At 34.8% G+C, this 23,069-nt stretch overlaps 1 protein-coding gene across 2 annotated transcripts; it reads right to left on the bottom strand.

Moving 5' to 3' along the window:
* Positions 1 to 1,215: 1,215 nt before the first annotated feature.
* On the bottom strand, positions 1,216 to 23,048 carry LOC144964645 (uncharacterized). Of its 2 annotated transcripts, none has more exons than XM_078899135.1 (11): positions 22,999 to 23,048; positions 18,311 to 18,477; positions 17,180 to 17,326; positions 13,650 to 13,895; positions 11,683 to 12,970; positions 8,988 to 9,078; positions 8,051 to 8,132; positions 6,943 to 7,013; positions 6,021 to 6,116; positions 4,912 to 5,052; positions 1,216 to 3,975 (listed from the first exon to the last, which is right to left on the bottom strand). In XM_078899135.1, exons 4-11 carry the CDS (start codon positions 13,688 to 13,690, stop codon positions 3,896 to 3,898), a joined length of 1,890 nt encoding a protein of 629 aa, XP_078755261.1. In that variant the 5' UTR covers positions 13,691 to 13,895; positions 17,180 to 17,326; positions 18,311 to 18,477; positions 22,999 to 23,048; the 3' UTR covers positions 1,216 to 3,895. The 2 variants fall into 2 exon arrangements, with proteins under 2 accessions (XP_078755261.1, XP_078755260.1); XM_078899134.1 differs by having other exon boundaries at positions 22,703 to 23,026.
* Between the last annotated feature and the right edge of the window lie 21 nt (positions 23,049 to 23,069).

Below are 23,069 nucleotides of genomic sequence, written 5' to 3'. Positions count from 1 at the left end.
CTGACCCAGCGTTTTACATATTACTTTTATTTGGGTAGATCTCAAAAGATATTCTAGTTTAAGGCCTGTTAAAGACATCCTCTAACAACTTAAAAAAACTGATTTGGAGTATCTTTATCATATTAAACAAATTCAGAATCAAAGTGTGCCAAATAATTGGCTATATCGAGGTCTCCTAATTAAGAGGATAATTACAGAAAAAATGTCCTAACTCAAGAACAATAACAGCTAATCAAAAAATATATTTGTAAGGTGATAAATATACATTTTTTAAACATTATGGTAAAATTACAGTCAATTCTGGCGGTTACCTTTTGAGATCTACAAGTTAGTCAAAAATGACATTTTGAGAAAAATGCAAAAATACATTTCAAATGCAAAATAAAAAAAAAGACTAGACACCTATTTTGTGTTTAATCTATATATCTTATGAGACTTTAAAACAGTACAAAGGATTGAAAATAAGCTAACAGCAACTTGTAAAGGATGCAACCACATATGTTAACCCACTCCCCTAAGAAAAATGTGCAATTTTTTTTTTTAATCCCCATCACCAGTTGCATAAAATTTGCCATGAATCTCCAGAAGTTTGTTCCTCCCTTATAGATTGATAAAAATAGAAAATAATGGTTACATTTAGTTTCGATTTAGACGTTTCCAATGTTACAAAGCTTTGCTATGTTACGACAGTGAAAAATATGGTTGCTAAGGGGTAAAGATGAGGCATTTTCAACATTTTAATCATATTTTATTTTACCCTTACCTTATCCAAGAGTAATTTTTAGGAGTTTTAGACACCTTTTGAGCTTTGAAACCTAAGAAAATGGATTCTACAGATATTTTACACAAGAATCACCAACCCCCCCCCCCCCCCCCCCCCCAAAAAAAAAAAAAACGGTTTTCGTTTTGTTTTGTTTTCTTCTGAATATCAACATTTGAGCAATACAGGAACAAACAAAAAAATTTATAATATGTAAAAATACTAAAGAGAGCAAAGGAAAACTAATTTATAAAATATCAGAACTATGGAAAAATAAACGGTAGTACAGTAGAATTACTTTAAACCGAAATTATGGGGATCTTCTAAACCATTTTGTTTTAATGGTTGGTACTATATAATTGCTCATTTAATCATATCATGGGTTGTTTCCCCTTAAATAAAGTTGTTGAATAAATGACAACTTGGTAACCATTTATTTTTTTTATTTTTTAAAATTTTTCTTTAATTCTTTTTTTTTTTTTGTGTGTGTTTTAAAATTATTTTTGCGGGTTTTGTTTTTCCATTCAAAATTGTTGAAAGAGTTGAGTTCAGGATGCCGTGTTTTTTACATATCTCCGTCTTGCTCAACATTTTTTCATTAACTTCACATAGTATTTTGATTTTAAACTCCAACGTGTAAGCACAGTGCTTTCTTTTAGACATCTTTTATTAAAAGGTAAGGCTAAAATAAGATCGAAAGGTCTTGTGTGATAATTGATAATGAATGATGCGCAGCAACTCAGAGGTGAAGTGAAATGGAAATGAAAAGGCGTGTCAATGCTAAGCTGTTTACTACACACCCCTCTTTCTTTGAAATGCCATTAGGTTCAAAGGCCTAATTACATACACTCCCCCCCCCCTCCTTCCACCTCCTCACACACAAATTTAAACAAAGGGGAAATGAAATGGCATGTCAATGGTAAGATGTCTACACCAACCCCCCTTATTGTCGCGTTGAAAATCCAGCCAAAGCATCAAACAACGAGCGAGAACATGTATCCTGCGTGATTCTATACCCCCACCTCCTCCTCCTTCCTCCCTTTTCGCCTGCCAGTCACCCGTTGTCTTCCTTTTCCAGTCTGTGCCATTGAGGTGTTGGCCAAGCCCAAGTGCAGTGATTGAAGTGTTTGCCTACCCCTCACCCCCACCCCACACCCTCATCTTATACTTAGGCTCTTTGTTTAATATCGCCGGGCATTATTACATGTGGCCACCTTCCCAAATTTTTGAAGAAAAATAGAGAGAGAAAAAGGGAAGGTGCTCTCAAGTTGTTTTGGTTTAAAGAAAGTCCTGCTTAGAAGTATTTCGGTTCATCGTAAGAATTAGTACAAAGATAATAAAGAAACTAGTACAATTTATTAAACTCTTTGTGGTTAATGGTATTTTTCGGTTTAGCTTCTTTCGATTTAAAGTAATTTTACTGTATTGAAGTATGTTTTGACATCACATCTGCAGATAGTTACATTTTCACTTTTTTACAAATTAATAGATACATATTTTTTTTAAAACAATCTCATATTTCAATTATGTGATGAAAATAACCTCAGATGAAACCAAAAAAAAAATCTTTTATTTTTCAAAACCCTAAAAAAACAACCCGAAAGTATGCTCTCAGAAAGGGAGTTCCAACAGTTCAGGTTGTTAGAGCACACGTTTCATACACTAAGCAGCCGCAAACGATCCCAGGTGCAGCAGAGATTCATTTTTGAGCTGCTAACCACCCAGCAGTGATTGATAGCTAGGTCTTTTAGATCTGGTGAAAGGTACTTTGCGATAGACTATAGAAACTAGGATAAACTCCAGCTCCATGGGCCTTAGGACTTACTACATGTTCAAACAATACATTCTATCCATTGGACAACAGTTGGGGGCAGCGTGGTTTATCAGAACGGTCTTTGCTTCTTACCCGATGGGTACCGAGTTCGATCATCCGCCGCTGCGCAGTGTAGCCTTGAGTAAGTCACCTTGCTCAAACTCAATTTGAAGCGCTACACTGCGGCTGACACCTGGGTTATTCTAGTCTTCCCTTGGAATAAACTCTTGAAAAAAATTTCCACTAGTGGATGAATAAAGGGAATTTATTTATTATTATTTATTTTGTTAAGCGTCTTACATTCAAATTATCAAACACATGCTTGTATTCTAACTATTCTAATCATTATGAGTTTGCAATAAAAATAAAAGATCTTATTTCTCAAATAATTTTGAGAGTCATCAATTAAACTCAATTGCACAAATACACACACATACACAAGCACATACACACACAGCATAGAAAGAGAGAGAGAGAGAGAGAGAGAGAGAGAGAGAGAGAAAGAGAAAGAGAGAGAGAAAGAGAGAGAGAGAGAGAGAGAGGGAGAAGAAAGAGAGAAAAAGAGAGAGAGAGAGAGAGAGAGAGAGAGAGAGAGAGAGAGAGAGAGAGAGAGAGAGAGATTCAGATTCAGAGGAAGTTGAAAGTGAAAGTAAGAAGAGTTTTCAAGCAGATGGTTGAGAGCCCAGTCAGGTTTATCTATGATTAAAATGGAGAATATGCCGACAATATGGTGAACTTTTGCCAAATATGATTTTTTAAAAAATCAAATAAAACCCAAGGGTCAAGTCCGAAAGAAAAGAAAATATTTAAAAAAAAACAAAAAACAAAAACATTTTTCTTCAAATATTGAATAAATTTGTTTACGTGTAAAAAAAAAAATCTTTGTTTAAATCACCAGATTAAAAATAGCATTAAAAATAATCTGATGCAGAAGTGATCAGAGAAAATTGGCTCTACTGTTTTACCCATTTTTATTATTCCACACTAACAGAGCAGAATCATGAGCATGTAATTTTTTCAATGTCAAAGATTACCCAATAAGGGCTTTAGTTGTGTAATCAACAATGGGAACACAACAGGGCACAAATATATCAATCCGAAATGGTGTGACTCCAACCTCAACTGCATCACCGTTAATGAAGTTAAAGATCGTCCGTACTTTATAACTGTAGTCTCATTAAATATAAATAGGTATCTTAACTCCATTTATCTTCTATCAGATATATTTATTTCTATCAATTTGAGGTCTTGTTAAATCAAAACACTTTGAATCCCAAGTTCTGTTGAGTTGCAAAGAATAAGATCAATCACGACGCTAGCTTTCAAACATCATCCATGGCACACTTGCCAAAGTTTCCATCCCAAATATCCACTTTCTGTTGTTTTTCCTGTTTTCTTTTCTCTGTTACAAAAAAAAATGCAAAGCCTTAAAAAATATTGGAATACACCATTTAGAATTAGAAATAAAAATTTTTAAATGGTAAAGATTTCACTATTATATATTCAACATTCAACATTTTTCAAGAACAGTCTAAAGTGAAATGGTGTCTCTGCTTCCAACAAACAATATGACTGCATTTTAGTGTCCTTTGGTAAATTACTTCAACTCAGATGTGAAGTGTAAATTGTGTTTCATGTGACCTGTTGGGGTAATATATGAATAATTGGGAAGCACACTGAGCTTTGTAAAAAAAAAACCTTGATTCTAATGAAACAAAAGACATAATTTAACTTTTATGGGAAACGATTGATTTGACTTGTTTTTATGTAAAAGCTTTATGGCACTTGCAGCTTTTACTGATGATATATGTTTTACAAAATACTCAATTCCGCCCACCACATCAATTGTACCCAAACAAACAAAAAAAAAACAAATGATGTGTGATCTTAAATATTTAAATTATGATTGAGAGAGCAAGTAGTTAGAACTCATCATCCCACCAGCGGTCAAAAAATAAAAAAGATCCGAGTGATGTCAACTTCATTTATTTTATAGCTCACTTCAACATCAGGACCATAGACATTAGATATTAGTGTGACTTTGTCTTTGTGTTGAGGGTATTACCATAATTTGGATAGATAGAAATTATGGGAGGTGATTTAGGATGCTTTTTCAATGTCATGTCTGACACAAACACCTTACGAGGAGTGAATTCCAGACATTTGGGGCATTATGGAAAAACGGCCGATCATTATATATTAAGTAGAAAAAGTATTCCAAAACTGTATCATATATTGTTCTTTTTAGACAGCTAGCAAGTATTCTATAAGAAAAACTGCTTAGCAATGGTAAAGCAAGATTCTAAAAATCAAATCAAACAAGTTTGATGAAACCAACCTTTGGCAGCCTTGAGCTTATTCCTCTCTTGTTCCCTCATCTCTTTGGACATCCTTGGTGCCACACCCAATGCTCCAGCCACCAAACGTCTGGCTGCCATGGATGTGGTCTGGGGTCTCTCCTTGTATGGCTGGAGGAACTCTGTGAATTGACAACAGTGTTTTATGTTAATGAGAAGAATGATGATGATAATCTTATACTAAGAGCCGTTAGATCATGTGCCCCTAAAACAAGGTCTGCTTAAAGGATATTTTGAAGAACATAGTAAAATTCTAATAATTTTTGAAATAGCTATAGATAGAACGAAGTTGATGTCATTCAGGCCTTTGTTATTGTTTTCTGCCATTCATGTTTATGAGTAATTCTCACTTAACTGTATTAACCAGACTATAAACTATTAAGGTTACAAGTAGTTTTGTGTGTTGGTCCATTAAACTTCTGGATGTCAATGTTGTGAGTTTCTTAGCCAAGCACACACTATCTATAGATAAATTTTTCATCAAACTTTAAATCAAACTAAAGTATTATATAGTATAGATGATGCTGCTTCTATTAAGGAGGACCGAACCTGACAACTGTCAGTGTCTAATTCCAATCTATGAAATTTCACATCAATGTTTTGCTAAGATCATAGCGTTATGATATAAAATGTTGCTTTTATTGTTGGAGACTGAAACTGATAACTGTCTGTCTAATTCTAACCATGCAAATGCCAAATGTGACAGTTGTATTTAAACAAACTAAAAAAGAAGCCATTCAGAACATAAGGATCACATTATCCAAACTTCTACAGCATTAAACAGATTTTTTAAAAACGTTTTCTACCCTCGAATAGAATGCTGGTGTATCAAAAATACTTTCTGCAAGGATAAACTTAGACCTATTATATACTGATGAGTAAATAGGAGGAAGAAGGGGAGTAACTCAATTCCAAGTGGATTCAAACCTGGTTTAACTATAAATCAAGAGCTCACCTGAGCTGACAGGACTCCCCTGTGATATATGAGCATATTTTCGTATTTTCATCTGATCCAAGCCATCAAAAAAATTTAACAATGCCAAAATGCCCTTGTACACATAGAAGCAGACTGGTGATAAGCAATACAAACCTTGACAGCTTTTGGCTTTATTCAGTCCCTGTCTTGATGCCTCTGACATGGGCCGTATCTTCAACATGGGATGAGATATCTTGAGGGCTTCCCTGGCTGTGTCATGAAATACAATTAAGGTGAGGATGAAAGAAATACCTTAGAGCATGACCTATCGCTAAACTTCTTCAATTTCATTTCGAGTCAATAAATAAATTAAATTAATTAAAAACATTAATATATTCACAATTCCATAAATATTTTTAAAGCTCAATGCACTTAACAATATTTTGTTTCGTTTATTCTTCCATCAGGTTATTTGGAACTAAAATTTCCATTTCATCAGTAAAAGATAACTGCCGGGCATCATTTACAATATTCACCACTAACCAGGTATCTTATTCATGCTTAAATCAAGTCATGTACTGATATAATATGTGTGCTAGTGCCACATTTCAGGACACATTCATTTTCACGGAAAGGAATAAGGAATATTTTCAAAATGCATTACTGACAAAGAATGTGAGTCTTATGGTGAAATCGCACAATGTAGCAGTTAACTTCTAATGTTATGGATTCAGATGAAATCATTTCTATACACTTTTTTTTGTGAAGTGAATAGTTTTTATTAATGTTGGCAAATATGTTGAAACAATAACTGATAAACGATCATATTAGTATGATAGAATCCTTCCAAGTATAGAAAAATCTTGACAGCCAAACAACACCCGATGCTGAAGAAAACACCAGCTTAGCAAGTGAAATACACAATTTTTTTTAAAAAGGAACATAGAAGTGTCCTCATACTCGCAAAAAGTAAATAACACTCCTCCATTAATTTTTATACAACTTTAAGATCTTTAAATAAACCACATAAATGTCGACCTTAATTCTACTTATTGACTTTGACTCCCCCTCCCTCCAAACTCTCCTGAAATCTTACCAGCAATGGTACTTGAGAAAACACCTAGGGCATGTGTGTCATCTACCCATTTAATGTCAAAACCTTGAGGTCTGATGAAAGAAATTTATATTAAAAGATAAAAATGTCAGAAAATAATTAAATACCCTGCTATAAATAGGTGATATATGAACGGTTAGGATGTATGAGTAGGGTCCATTACCATCCAATTAAAATGAAGTAGATTTCAAAATCAATATTCTGAATGGTTGGGTAAACATTTGCTTCCCTTCAGATTAATCACTGATTTATTTAGAAAGTACCTTTCAACTGATCTGAATTAGATCCAGTTGCCAATTTACAGCTGGTCATGCAACAAGGTGTAAACAAACATAAATTTAATTGACGAGGGTTTTGATATAAAGGATTGTCCATACGTTAGATGAACTCCCCACAAATTAGTTAACCGAACCCCTAGATCATCATAATGGGTCCTGATAGCTCAACAGGAAGGGAGAACTAAAATCACAAGCAAAGGGATCTGTTCCAATCCCAGTTGAATCAAGAATTTTGTTCTGACCTCTCTGTACACCCTGCAGTAATTGGGTAGTTAGATTTAGTAGATTTGGTAAAAAGTACTTTACAATTGAATAACATCCACTCCAAGCAATTGTTATTGCCCTCTAGCAAAAATCTTTTTCTGAATCCAACACCAAGCTCAAATTTATCTAATTATACCATCTAGCAATTATTTCTGGACAGACCGTCAATCATAAGGTTTTTTTTCCTAGGTATAATGTCTAGCTCAATTTTGTTTTTGTTTTTTTGGATAAACCCTTGAGGACAATTTATAGCTTTATTTTTCTATAAATGCTATCAAGCTCAATTTTTCTTTTTTTTTTTTTTTTTGGGGGGGGGGGGGGGGGGGGGGGGGGGGGGAGAGGAACCTTCAATCTACATTTTTTAAAACTTATTGTGCACTAAGTAAGGATAATATTATTACTATTCGTGCAGCTTCTGCAATAAATCCTTCTTCATCAACATCATTAATCGCTTTTACAAAATACAAACAGGTGATGTCTAAGTCGAATCTTGAAATTCTGTTTTGTTTTGTTTTGGTTGGTTTTTTTTTTAACTTTTGAATACTTACAGAAAGTCTTTGAAGGCCCCAATGATGTCATGAGTCCCAAACTCAGGTGGGAAGTTGTAGATTTCAATGATATGGTTGAAAACTGCAAACATGACCCAAGAGTAAAATAGTTTTAGTATATCTTAAGCTCAGAGAAGCATGGACTGTAAAAAGCATTAACCAAAAAAATTAACAGAAGTTCCAAAAAAGAACAAAACACTTGACACAGAAAGTTTCAGGCTCACAACCCTTCTTCAGCAAACAGAAAAGGCAATCAAAACGGTAATGCTTCACATAAAATCCAAATGGACAGGGGTAAAAATCCTTCTTTTGTACGCCCAATCAGGATACACAGTAATAATGCCCTATTTGTAGTAAGTCAGTCACGTATAAAAAAATAATTTAAATGAGCTTGTATATAGCGCAATGTCCTTTAAATGTACTCAAAGCCTTTTACAATGGGTCCCTGACCACCAGCAACATTTAACATTAGGATGGGAAATGATACCTGTTAGGCAATATTACAATTTTTTTTGGACAGAGACAATGCTGTTAACCACCAGGTACTCATTTTACACCTGAGTACAGTGAGAGAATGTGAGTAAAGAGCCTTCTCCAAGTACTCAATTATGCACTCGAACCCAGGACCTTCCGATCTGAAAGCGAGTGGCATACCACATAGCCACACAATGGATTAGAAGGGATGTCCTATTTGTAGCTAGCCATTCGTGTTGAATAAAAGGAATATAAGAATTCTAACATTTTAAAACTTTTCACCCAATATATAGGGGCGGAAATTCAATTTCCAAGATTCTAAAAATAAACACAAATTGAGGTCTACAATAGATAAACGAATGCATAAACAATAAATAAATAAATAAACCAAAACATTAATTAATTACAAAATGAAGTAATAAGACTGAATTTCAAAACGAAATATGATCACAATGACCATCACCTTCATAATTCTCATCTGGCTCTTTAGGTGTGTAATTCAAATAGTCAATTTTGGGTCTGTCAATCTCTACTTTCCCAACATGAGCTGTAATCTGTAACAAGGGAGAGAAAAAGAGGTAGAGAGAGAAAAAGTGAAAATGATGTATCTGTTTAGCTCTGCCCAAAAGATACAGAAATTCAATCATTGTTGAGTGGGTAAACTCAAAGAGGCGTGGTTGAGGAAATATAGGGCATTGGTTATGTCACATCAAATTGCCAGATGACATAGTCAAATATGTTATTTAATTGCTGATAACCTTCTGCTATACTGGCATATTGAGGAAGACTGCAATGCCCGAAAATTCTATTTACAAACTGTAAGAACTGAAAATTTTCAAAAACATACATTCTTCTTCTCTTGAGTAGTAATTGTCAAGGGTTATACATAATACAGGCCTGTAAATGGTTGGTGAGAACTTTTTGAACACGCGAAAATAGCCCAACAGGGAAAAAATAATGGATTAATTAATAAACACAACATATATATGACATGTCAATTGACTGGTCAAATCATATCACTTTCCCCAACTTATTTATAATACAATAAGCAGGTCCTTATTTTATGGTACCAAAAAAAAAATCCCAATAATTTGAGAGAGGGCACACATTTCTGGTCCAAGATCTGAGTTGTAAAATGAAAGGAATAGAAAAATTCCTACCTTTTTGAAGGATGTTCTAGTGCTTGACATGAGAAGCTGCTTCTTCGCTCCTGCCTGTGTTAATTTTTTATGCTGATTCTTTCATTTACAGTATTTAGATTAATTCTTACAAAAAAAGAAGAAGAAGAAGAAGAAGAAGAAGAAGAAGAAGAAGAAGAAGAAGAAGAAGAAGAAGAAGAAGAAGAAGAAGAAGAAGAAGAAGAAGAGAGAGAAGAGAAGAAGAAGAAGAAGAAGAAGAAGAAGAAGAAGAAGAAGAAGAAGAAGAAGAAGAAGAAGAGAAGAAGAAGAAGAAGAAGAAGAAGAAGAAGAAGAAGAAGAAGAAGAAGAAGAAGAAGAAGAAGAAGAAGAAGAAGAAGAAGAAGAAGAAGAAGAAGAAGAAGAAGAAGAAGAAGAAGAAGAAGAAGAAGAAGAAGAAGAAGAAGAAGAAGAAGAAGAAGAAGAAGAAGAAGAAGAAGAAGAAGAAGAAGAAGAAGAAGAAGAAGAAGAAGAAGAAGAAGAAGAAAGAAGAAGAAGAAGAAGAAGAAGAAGAAAGAAGAAGAAGAAGAAGAAGAAGAAGAAGAAGAAGAAGAAGAAAGAAGAAGAAGAAGAAGAAGAAGAAGAAGAAGAAGAAGAAGAAGAAGAAGAGAGAAGAGAGAAGAAGAAGAAGAAGAAGAAGAAGAAGAAGAAGAAGAAGAAGAAGAAGAAGAAGAAGAAGAAGAAGAAGAAGAAGAAGAAGAAGAAGAAGAAGAAGAAGAAGAAGAAGAAGAAGAAGAAGAAGAAGAAGAAGAAGAAGAAGAAGAAGAAGAAGAAGAAGAAGAAGAAGAAGAAGAAGAAGAAGAAGAAGAAGAAGAAGAAGAAGAAGAAGAAGAGGTGCGGTTGTATGTGAAGGAGGAAAAAGAGAAAAATTTTAATAATCATGGTCGTGAGGACAGAAAACTTCTGCTGAGAGCAGTCTTTCAAGGAAAAATATTTATTTCACATTCATCATTCCCGTTGACTTTCAAACGGAAACAAAGAAAGCAATGGAAACAAAGAGAGCGTAGGATCGGAGATAGTCAACCAGAAAAATATATGTGTATCATTAGCAAAATAGAGAGAAACGACGATCCGGCACATGCTGTGTGTTTTAGTTGATTACTGACTATGCGTGTGTTCGACGACTCGAGACAAGATAGGACACACTCACCCCTCTCTCTCGTCTGTAGCATAGAAGGCAGTAGGAGGTGAATACGTCCAGCGGAGCATGCAGATGGTGACAAGATGGAATGGTAATATACCTAGCTGACTAGTTTGTTTTGTCTTTGAAGCGACAAATAAAGTTTCTTTTTTTTTAAAGTCAGTGCTCGAAATGGAATAAAAACTGATTTTTTTTAGGTACGAAACAAAACTCTTATTTTATTTTATTTTTGTTGGTTCTGTCTTTTGAGGTGACGAATTTTATGTTTACTTTAAATTTTTTTTCTTTTTTAATGTCAGCACTTAACAGAATTTATCGAGTAAAATCGTACTGTCAGAAATCCAACAATTGTCGGAAGATTTACAGGTCTGATAATATTTTTTTTTTAAATCAATGACTGATCATTAAAGGAAGATCTTTATTCATCTCAAAGAAATCATTAAGGAAGATCAAATGAATGCATCCAAAATAAAAAATGTCTTAGTCCTTGCTATTTATCTTTTTTTTTTAATTTTCAAATAAACAAATTTAAAAATTAGACATTTCTACAGCTGTCTACAGATTCACCGTGCTTAATGTCCCTCACAGTGCCTCATCTATTCATTCAGCATGCTATATGGAATACAATTCCTACCTCATACAATACAAGTCACTTATTGGCAACATTATTATATTTGCACTCTTACAAATCCATTACTATCTTTAACCAGGTATTCATTCACACACAAGTATGGTGAGGTAACAATTATTATAAAATAGTTGAATTTATTACAAGACAATACACTGCACTGCTGGGCCACCAACACCACAAAATATATAAATAAAATAAATGGTCAACTTACATCTGCAAGCACTGAGTCATCAAGACAGTCACCATCATCGTCAAACAGAGCGTCCCATGAGTCATCATTGTCCGCACCATCGTCTGCAGATTTTTCAGCAGCTACCCTCGGTGACAGAGACTGTTTCAAAGCAGAAGATTTTTCTTTCTCTTCCTCTTCAGGTGGAGATTTGCGTAACTTACTTTTACTTTTAGGTTTTGTCTCTTTCCCTAACTCACCAGCAGAACTGTCACTCTTTTCGTCACGTTTTTTCTTGGTCTTCTTTTTCTTTGTTTCAGATTTACTTTTTTTCTTACTGGACACAGAATCATCGTTATCGTTTTCAATGGAAACTTTGGATTTTTCTGAATTAATAACATCGTCAGATAAAACATTTACACTTGAATCTTGCTCTAGTCTCTGTGAAACATCATCACTAATATTCATTCCATCTGCTCTTTCACTCGTATCTACTGATACTGGAACTGTCAAATCAGAGCTACAGACATTCTTATCAATAACATGTACATTTTGGGAATCAGAACCTAGGCCATTAGTCTCTTGAAGTTGATTACTTGGTCCCTGTGAGAAAAATGGATTACTAAAATTGGCATTAGAAGATATATTAAGATCTGCCTCTTGTGGAAGTTTAGGAGATGGCAAGAAAGCAATGACAGCTGGATCATAAAATTCAAATGTTAAGTTACTTTCATCATTGTTAGCTCCACTACAATCAACATTTAAGGCATTTTGTACACAATCATCAGAATCTACGGATGGAATATCTGTTGCCATAGATGTATTAACACTCTCATCAGTGATAGACATATATTGTTCTTGATCTGCCATGCACTGCTCACCAGATGGTACCTCAATGGCTTGTTCAGATTTGTGTAAAATGTGTTCATCCCTATCCTCTTCGTCATAGTCATCATACATATTTTTAGTTTCTTGATCTTCAATGACAAAGTTTTTGACATCCTCATTCCCATGGGAATTTTGTATTTCCTGTTGATTTATCAGGCCACTTGGTATATCTGTATCAACTTCCTGTCTGGATTCCCTGATAGCTTTTGGAACATACACCTGAATTTCAGGTTTTCGCCTGCCTCTCCCTCTGCCCCTAGACCTAGGCTCATCTTGTTCTTCTGTATGAACAACACCACTATTTTGCTCTGGATGGGAACTCAGCTTTTCAAATTGAGATGATTGCGAATTATTCACATTTTCTTGCGACTCACCAGCACCTTTTTTGCCTCGTAAAAATGGAGGCACATACACAGCAGCTGCTTGTTTCTTTGGTTTTGTTCTGTAGGAAAAAAATGAAAGTATAGATCATTATAGACAATTTATATTTTTTTAAACTCCATACAACTGTCATTTGCTTTAAAATGATGAAAACATTTTAAGATCTGCCTAAGATTTTGTCCTGTAAAATTTTGAAAGTGTCCATAATTGTTCCATGTAAAAGAAATACTTCAGAATTAGAAATCACACTTAAGAAGGGAAAAAGTGAACATGCCATCTAAGAAAAAAAAAAATAAAAAAATAAAATGTGATGCAATAATAATGTCTGACCATTAAGTATATATATATATATATATATATATATATATATATATATATATATATATATATATATATATATATATATATCAGTATGAAATATGCTGTTCCCTTTTTTTTTCTATTTGATTAATGTGACTTTTATCTAGTAAAATATTCCGACCTGCAGAAAATATTTTGCTCACTAAAGAATATTACAAAATACTACAATATCTGTTATTTCAGTCTTGTCACATTAAGATATTATCTGCTTGTAGTAATTATCCATAATATAAGAGACATTGAATAAGTGGACCCCTAATTAACCTCTTATATTATACAATGGGAATAATGAGAGGGCTGGGGTTGATAAGGGTTGAATTTTTGTATTTTGATAAATCAATTCATAATCTAAAAGATTCGAAAGGTCTGGGTTTCATTACCTATCCATCCCACCTTCACCAATGGTATTCTCCACACTCATGTCACTATCATCCTGTTCAAGGTCACTGACATTAAACAGTTTTGGAGTATTCCAAATCTCCCTCTTCCTGTTCTTTACTTCTCGCAACCTGACCCAGTTGGCCACACGTTCTTGGCTGGATAGGTTACGCCATTTGCTGGATGATTTTGTTTGTCTTGTTCTATCTTCTTTTGGCTGTGACAATAGCTGAATTCCCTTTTCTCCCCTGTTAGAAATTATTTGAAAAAGTTTAAATAGAGCAAACAAGTAGGTATGAAGATACATATGATGATGATAATAAACATTCCAGCCAATACCATTACTGCTGCTGCTTCTTCTCATCCTACTACTGCTACTGCTCCACCTTTTCATCCTGCTCCTACTTCTACTACTACTAGGTTTTTCTGACAAGTCTTGACGCCTACTGAATATCTCCACTTGTATTTAACTCACCAGTATAAACTGTACATTTATTTATTCTTCTATTAGGTCACCAAATTTTGTTTCGCTGCTATTTCTTGATTTCGGTTTATCGTATTTGAAAGAACCCCTACTCCAACATGTCAGTAAAAAAAATCACACAAAAAAATTATGCAATAAACAGCGTGCTGTGGCTGAGTACTTTACTACAGACAGATGTGCACACGTAAACATACATAAACAGTTGAAATGTGTTTATGGTGACTCATGGGTATTCGAACACTTCAAAGGTGGGTTATATGCTTTACTGGAACTGATGCTGTCTCCCCCAACAATAATGACCATGCTCGCAATGGTCATCCACAAAGTGTATCAACAGCAGCAAATCAACCAAAGAAATTGACAAACTTAATTGAGCTAATCGCTGGATATAACAATATGACATTTCACAAAGGCATGGAATTTCATAGGGAAGAGGAGGATATATATCGTTCGAGAAATTCTAGGTTACAGAAAGGTATGTGCCTGTTGGATATCGAGAATGCTCACATAAACGCATGATCTCATTGAAAGGGGAAGTTTTCTTGAAGTCATAGAACAACCCCTTTACAGTTCTGATTTAGCTCCAAGTGACTTTTTCCTTTTCTTAAGACTTAAGAACAATAACAGATCCCCAGGCGAAGATGAAATTCCCGCTGAATTGCTGAAATGCGGTACCCTCTCCCTGGATCTGAGCATTGCAAACATAATGAACAAAACATTCTCAACACACAAAGACTGGGACATAAACAGCGGTGTCCTAATTACAATACAAAAACCAGGAAAAACGAAAGGACCCGTAAACAACCTGCGCCCAATAACATTACTGAATACCATAAGAAAAACACTGTCAACTATTGTCCTCAACAGAATTAGACCGAAAATAGAAAAATATCTATCACATAGCCAAAGCGGGTTTCGCCAAGACCGAAGCACATCGGACGTTGTATGGACACATAAATGGTTGGCAGCAAAGGCACTCAAAGAAAACATATCCATAACAATAACCGGAATCGATATGTCCATAGCCTTTGATACGATAGACAGAGGAAAACTTTTGGAGATACTAACAGACATAGTAGACGAAGACGAGCTCCGAATAATCCGATTTCTCCTCAGCAACACAAAGATACAACCAAGGATATACGGGGCCACAAAACAGACGCAGTTCGAAAGTAACATCGGGACCCCACAAGGAGATAGTCTGAGCCCGATTCTGTTCACAATATACTTAGAACACGCTCTGAAAGAAGTTCGAAAAGTCATTCCAAAACCAACGACTCATATTGAGAATGCAATCCCTAGAGAAATCGCCTATGCAGATGATGTAGATTTTATTGGATCAACACCAGCAAATATAGACATCATACAAAATACCCTCATGAAATATAACCTCCAAGTCAATGCCAATAAAACCGAATTTACAACAATATCGAGGAACAAAGAGGAATGGAAAAGAACAAAGAAAGTCGGCTCACTAATTGGAGACACCGAGGATGTACAAAGAAGAAAACAGCTATCAAACGCCGCACTCAGTAAACTCACCAATGTATGGATTAGAGGTGACAAAATAAAGAGAAAAACCAAACTGAAACTGTACCGTGCTCTTGTAAAACCGGTACTTCTAGATAACTGTCGCACTTGGGCGTTGAAAAAATCCGAAGAAGAACATCTGGATGCTTTCCATCGCACACAGCTAAGAAGGGTACTGGACATCAAATACCCAAAAAAGATCTCAAATGAATCACTCTATAAGATCACAAAAGAAAGACCAATCTCCCTTGACATTTTACAACAACGATGGCAACTTTTCGGTCACATACTATGCAGGGACAAAAACATACCAGCTAACCAAGCCATGTCGGGATATTTCCAAAAACACGGGAACCTTTTCAGAGGAAGACCGATCACAACAATCCCTGTTATCCTAAACAAAAACCTCACAACACTTGGACAAAGCATTAGTCTCATAACGGCAGGGGACCTTGAAAATCTGAGAACCCTAGCAGAGGACCGGCAATATTGGAGACACCTCACACAGGAAATACTGGAAACAGCCAAGGCGACCCGATCTTTCGGTCGAGACGCGAAAGGCATCTAAGTCAAGTAAGTCAAGTAAGACTTAAGAGACACCTTAAGGGGGAAAATTTTGGCAGTGATGGCAAGGTGCAAGTGGAGGTGGCGCGATGGTAACGTCTTCAAAGTAATTTAAAAGGCGTCCCTTGCCAACAACAACATTTCACATGGAGGATGAGACATGACGCCTGTTAAGCGATATTACAATTTTTCTGACAGAGAAAACACCATTAACAACCAGGCACTTACTTTACAACTGAGTACAATGACAGAATGTGAGTAAAGAGCTTTTTTTCAAGGACTCAACTCAGTTGGGGACTCAAACCTTAGACCTTCTGATCTGAAGGCGAGTGTCATACCACATAGCCGCACTACAACTACTACTACTATACCACAACTGCTGTTACAACTACTGCTACTACGACTACTACTACTATACCACAACTGCTGTTACAACTACTGCTACTACGACTACTACTACTACTACTACTACTACTACTACTACTACTACTACTACTACTGTGACTACAACTTCTACTTATGATGATGATGATGATGATGATGATGATGATGATGATGATGATGATAATGATGATGCCAATGATTAATTATGATTGTCCTTCTTTATTACAAGGAGGCGAATATAAATCAACCTATATAACTGGCTACTTTTTAAAAAGAAATCTATGGATCTCATTTTGCATAATAGGAAAAGCTAAATTATTTTCTTTATATTATCAAAACCAAGGTGATGATGGGAGATATAGAAATAATGAGAGGGAGAGAGAAAAAGAGAGAGGGAGAGAGGGAGGGAGAGAGAGAGAGAGAGAGAGAGAGAGAGAGAGAGAAAGAGAGAAAGAGAGAGAGAGAGAGAGAGAGGTAAAGAGAGAGAGAGGAGGGGGGGGGGTGAGGTGATAAGGGAGAGAGAATGGGCATGAATTCCAACCTAATTGTCTATTATTTGAATAAACAAACCTATAACAAGCTTCAACAAAGGCTATGACTGTTCGTCGATGAAACTGTTCTCCAACAGAAAATGTGATAAGATTTGAGAAGTCTGACTCTACAACCTTATGAATGAGTAGACGGTGGTAGCTTGCAAAAGGAGGGAACACCAGAACTCTAATGACAAAAAAAAAAAAGAACAACAGACATCAGATTTTAAGAACTATTACATTCACATATTTTCAAAATATTGTAAATAATGGTTTTATAAAAATCATTTTAAAATTTGGATAATTCATTTTCTATAGTCGTAAAAAAGCAAAATTGGTATTTTACAAGTTACAATTTTTTTTTAATATGTAAAAGCCAATCAAATCAATTGGAAAATACCTCTTGTACAGAGATCTCATCTGGCAACGATGATGTTACAGTGCAACAACGGTTGTAACGACATCATGTCAAAGTCCTGTTTATTCCTAGTATATTATTAAAAATGAAATATTTAATATAACGACATAAGTGTGGGAATCCAAATTGTCTAATTTTCTCATTTCAAGGGCCGAGATCCTTTGCAGTGGCACCCATGGAAGACAACTAATGGAAATGCTGGCTATTTGATGAATCAGAGAATACTGTCGACCTACTAATGAGTGCATCTGAAAGTCAGTCCGGTGATTTGTCAGTCATCTAATCATTTTTAAAATTCCCAGCCTCTAAAACAGCATTATTAAGGGACACTACAAACTCATAGTTGACTGCCTCTCGTTACTATGTATGCACTGCCTTGCAGTTTACCTTTCCTGTTTCTTTATCTCATGTATTTATTGGACATAGTGACATTTTGTTATAATTACACAAATTGGCAGTCCTGACAATATCATTATAAGCGGGTTGAACTGTATCTTACTATCATTATTACAACGATAATTATATTTTTGTCTGCTCTCTTATACTCAAAAATTGAAAGCTTATATGATCTACTTATTCACTAGTAGAAAATGACAGAGGCTTAGAATGACCATTCTATTATCACAACTTTTATTGTGATATTTTTGGTTGACTAAGTCCTACATACAATATTCATACCAATTATAAGCGGAGAAAATAGAGAAACTTGCAAATATGACCACAATTCTTTTCTTTTTCTTTTTTTTTGGTTACCGATATGAATCCCTTGCTTCTTGGAAATGAGTAATGTCTCTAGAAACGTCCTCAACAAATTGGGAGTCTTTGAGGTTAAGATATCCTATATCCTGAAGCGACGCCAGTGTGAATTGACAGTCTCTCTTGAAGGTTTTCCACACAAAAAATGGTTTAGATTAGAGTTACTGAAATAAGAACGATAGAATTTATCATATGAAAAATAGTAGTAGTAAGTAGTATTTGTAGCAGTAGCAGACATGCCTACCCTGTTCGTATCAACAACATCCCCTTTCCAAAAACTCATATAAGGAACACTTAATGTGGTGACATTCTCAAGTGCGTCGACCAACGTTTAGAATGACATAAGTAAAATTAAATAAGTGTTCAATTAAAGTTGATAAAGATAAAGTTGACTGGCCACCATCCTAAAATCAAAATAGTTATAGTTGTGTGGGAAAAATGTAGGGAGATTTAACATTTGGGGGGGGGGGGGGGAACATGTGGACCAATTCATGACCATTTAATCAATTTATTTTATTTTTTGGAAACAAATAAAATAAATTTACTAAAGCAAGTTAAATCCAATATATTCAAGATCCATAATTTTGTTATCATATTAATTATTTTTTCTTGTCCATCATATTACTTTTTTTAAAAAAGTCATTAAGGTGAATACATGATTTTTTACTGCTGTTTAAAATTTTGAGTCACTACTGTTAAATTACCTCCCTTTACTGTGTGTTTACATCTAGATTAATCTTAAGATTTAGGATCAATGTCCAATTGGCAATGCTTTGGATCCCCCCAAAAATTCACATACTTAAAAAAATCTCTAGACTGAAATTCAAGGAGAAAAATATGACATTCATCTCTCGTATAAAATATCGTAGTGTTTTTATGCACCTCCGTTGACGGTGTATCTTAACGGATCGTTTTTATACACCTCCGTCACGCATGCGCATTCCACCCAATTTCATTAGCGATATTGTGTTTCTGTATTTGGACATGGCGAAAGTTATATTGTGACATCTGTAGGATGTTTTTGTTAATAAATTTATATAAAAATAATAATAATTTAAAAAATCGAAATATAAAATCAGAATATAGAAGTTGCATTGAAGGAAAAATAATGTTTTAGAAAGACCTTATTAAATGTGATGAACAGTCCGGTGGCTCCGTAGCCCAGTGGACAAGCTGTCAGACTCCAACCTTGGAAGTACTGGGTTCGATTCCCATTGTAAACTTTTTTTTTTAAAGTTTACTTTATTGAGAAAGACATCATTTTTTTTTTTTTTGTTTGTTTGTTTTTGTTTATTTTTCAAAAACGTTTTATCATGTTTTTAAAAAACTTCGATTTTAATTTTCTAAAATTATTTATTTATTTGATATCAGTATTTGTGTGCCATGTTTCTTTTTTACTTTTGATTTTTTAAATTATTGTTATTATTCTTTAATTTATTATCATTGTATAAACGTTCATAGGTAATCACTAAGCAGCGTGCTAAACTACAATCTAAAACTATTTAAACCTCATGGACGTGTAAGCAGCAACATTTTTATTAATTTACCATCACCGCCAACGGAGGTGCATAAAAACGGTGCGTTTTTGTACACCTCCAACGGAGGTGCATAAAAACGCGACCATAAAAATATGGTCACATGGCTATGCAAAATACGCTAAATCATCAGAAAAAAATACATCAAAAGTGGCCATCTAATAACCATCTGAAGATAAATTATATCAACACATAAATGGTAGATAAGATGAAACTTCTGACAAACTAGGCTTTTGAGGCTCTTCACAAAATAATAATAAAATAAGAAGAAGAAGAAGAAGAAGAAGAAGAAGAAGAAGAAGAAGAAGAAGAAGAAGAAGAAGAAGAAGAAGAAGAAGAAGAAGAAGAAGAAGAAGAAGAAGAAGAAGAAGAAGATTACAGTTCACTCGCTTAATCGCACATTGGTTAATCACACACTCCCCTTATAAAATGAAATAAAATGAAATAAAATTCCCTTTATTCATCCCCAAGGGTCTTTAGGGTCTATCCCAAGGAAAGACTGGAATAACCCAGGCATCAGCCGCAGTGCAGTGCTGCAAAGTGAGCTAGGGCGAGCTGACTTGCTCAAGGCCAAGCAACGAGGCGGGTAATCGAACTCAGTACCTTTTGGGTACGAAGCAAAGGCCGTACCACTGAGCCACGCTGCCCCCCCCCCCCCCCCCCCCACTGCCCTTTAAAAAAATTCAGAAAAATATTATGTGCTACTCATTGCCTAAAAACTGATTTTTTTCCCTATATAATTCCTCCGCTTATTCACACACCTTCTCCGCTTAATCGCAAGATCTTGATTCCATCTTGATTAGAAAAAAAAAAGATATCTAAAAAAATAAATTTAAAAGTTATGATTCATTGATTCGTTATAATGGACAGAAATATAACCATCAGCGGTGAACTGATATTTCAGCTACTGAATCTGTTCAGCCACAAAAGACAACTCTTGAATAACGAAGATGGGGATGAGTCATCAGAGTCTGACACACCACCCCTGGCAAACACTGAAAAACTTGACACGCTGGACAAACTATGCCACTTTATCAAAGATGAATGCTTGACAGATGATCTACCAACATTGGTGAGATTGAAGTCAAGGGTTTTTAAACAACTTGCAAAGAATAGAGAATTATCTTTCTTGCAATCAATAAAGTCACATTTTGTTGTCGATGAAACATGAAAAAGAAAAGAAAAAATAAATAAATAAACCACCAAAAACAAAAAAAAAACAAAACAAAAAACCTTTCTAATGAGGCCATATTTTGAACATGACAATCCCAAACCCGTTGAAAGCTCAGAGGGGCAGGTCCTACATGAATGGTGCATGAAAGCTGGTGCATAGATGCTAATTTTAGCTTCTCCACTTAATCGCACATTCCACTTAATAAAATTGATACACTAACCCGAACTCCTGAGGATGTGCGATTAAGCGGAGTCGACTGTAATAACAATAATGATGATATTATAATAATAATAATAATAATAGTAATAATAATACATGATGATGATGATGATAATAATAAATAATAATAATAGTAATAATAATAATAATAATAATAATAATAATAATAATAATAATAATAATAATAATAATAATAATAATAATAATAATAATAATAAAATCCTCAGTGGTCATTACCAGAAATGCGGAATATTATTTGTTTTGCGGGATTGTAGGATCAAGGGCTATTTTGCGGGATGATTCCGTCAAATGCGGAATGGTAGGCATGTCTGTAGTAGTAGCAATGGTAATAGGAGTAGATTTTTTTTTTAAATTTTAATTGAGCTTTTATATAGCACAATATCCACTAAACGTGGTCAAAGTGCTTTACAAGGGGTCCCTAGCCAACAGCAGCACTTAATATGTAGAACAAAACATGGCGTCTGTTGGGCGATATTACAATTTTGTTCAGAGACAATGCTGTTAACAACCAGGCACTCATTTTACACCTGAGTATGGCGAAAGAATGTGAGTAAAGAGCCTTTTCCAAGGACTGAACTATGTACTGCTTGGGACTTGAACCCAGGACCTTCCAAACTGAAGGTGAGTGTCATACATTACTAAACCACAGAACAGCAGTAGTAGTAGCAGACTGTTTTCAAATGACAATTACACAAAGCCAAAATCGAATTTATGCTATTGAATTGCAAAAAGGATCTTAAAGTTCAGTTGAGCTTGGCATACTGATGGAATGCTTTTCTCCCCTGTTTTAAACACAAAAATATGGTAAACCCTAAGAAAGAATAAAAGGGCAAAAAGAAAAGAATAAGTTATTTATTCATTCGCTATACTATGTTGATGAATTAAATGTAAAATAACATGAAGAGAAAGTGAAAGAGGAGAATTACTTTATTCATCTCTTTGCAATCGCCTGCTACATTGGCATAAGGAATGTTACTGCCATTCATTCACATTCAATGCTTTTTTCAAAAGCAAAATAACAACAAACTATGGATTCTACAAATGTTATAAACAGTTGGAAACAAAACATGTTCCATGTTGATGAAGCAATAGAAGTAGAAGTAGAAGTGAGAAGTAGAAGTGATGTAATGCAATTACAAAGAGTTTAATTCATCCCCGAGTCATGCTTTTGAAAAGTTTTGTAACTATATTTTCATTCTAACATTTCATTTCGCACCATGGCGTCAACTGGGTCGAACATGAAACCAAGTGTGACCACTGACTGAAACGTTCCTTACGATTTTTGACAGAGGTAACGTTGCTTACAAACTTACAAAGAAATTACAATCTATCTATCTTTTACTTATGATTCTTCTTCTATGTTATGATGTAGATATCTAGAAATTGATAAGTTAGAAAATTGCAAACTAAGCTGTCAGGTAGATAGGTTCTTACTCTTACCACGACGAGTCAAGTGAAAATAACTCAACAGTCCTGACTGAGTCCTAACACTAACACTCTTAACACTAACAAGGCACAAGCAAGGCCAAGAGCTGAAGTAAGGTAAGAGTCCGGGAAGTTGCCGGCTGTTTTTCCAACTTTTCTAATTAGATTCGCTTTAGTTCTAAACTGACATTGCGTCAAGTAATCTAATTTTAAAAAGTGCTTTAACACCGTTCGAGATATAATTCACTGAACCATCTAATCAATGGCTCATCGTCTGCTCAATGATCTTTCAAAAAAAAATTACAACAAACCTAACGACTGGTGCAGGAAAACGGGAGTACAAATTTGTCAAGTTATTTCCCTTCCTATCTGAAGTGTATAT

Source organism: Berghia stephanieae, chromosome 2 (assembly GCF_034508935.2).
Source record: "Berghia stephanieae isolate SIO BIC M18660-M18661 chromosome 2, UCSD_Bste_1.3, whole genome shotgun sequence".
Taxonomy (NCBI): Eukaryota; Metazoa; Mollusca; class Gastropoda; order Nudibranchia; family Aeolidiidae; genus Berghia; species Berghia stephanieae.
Note: the sequence above shows the minus strand (reverse complement) of the source record. Positions and strands in the feature narration are given on the sequence as shown.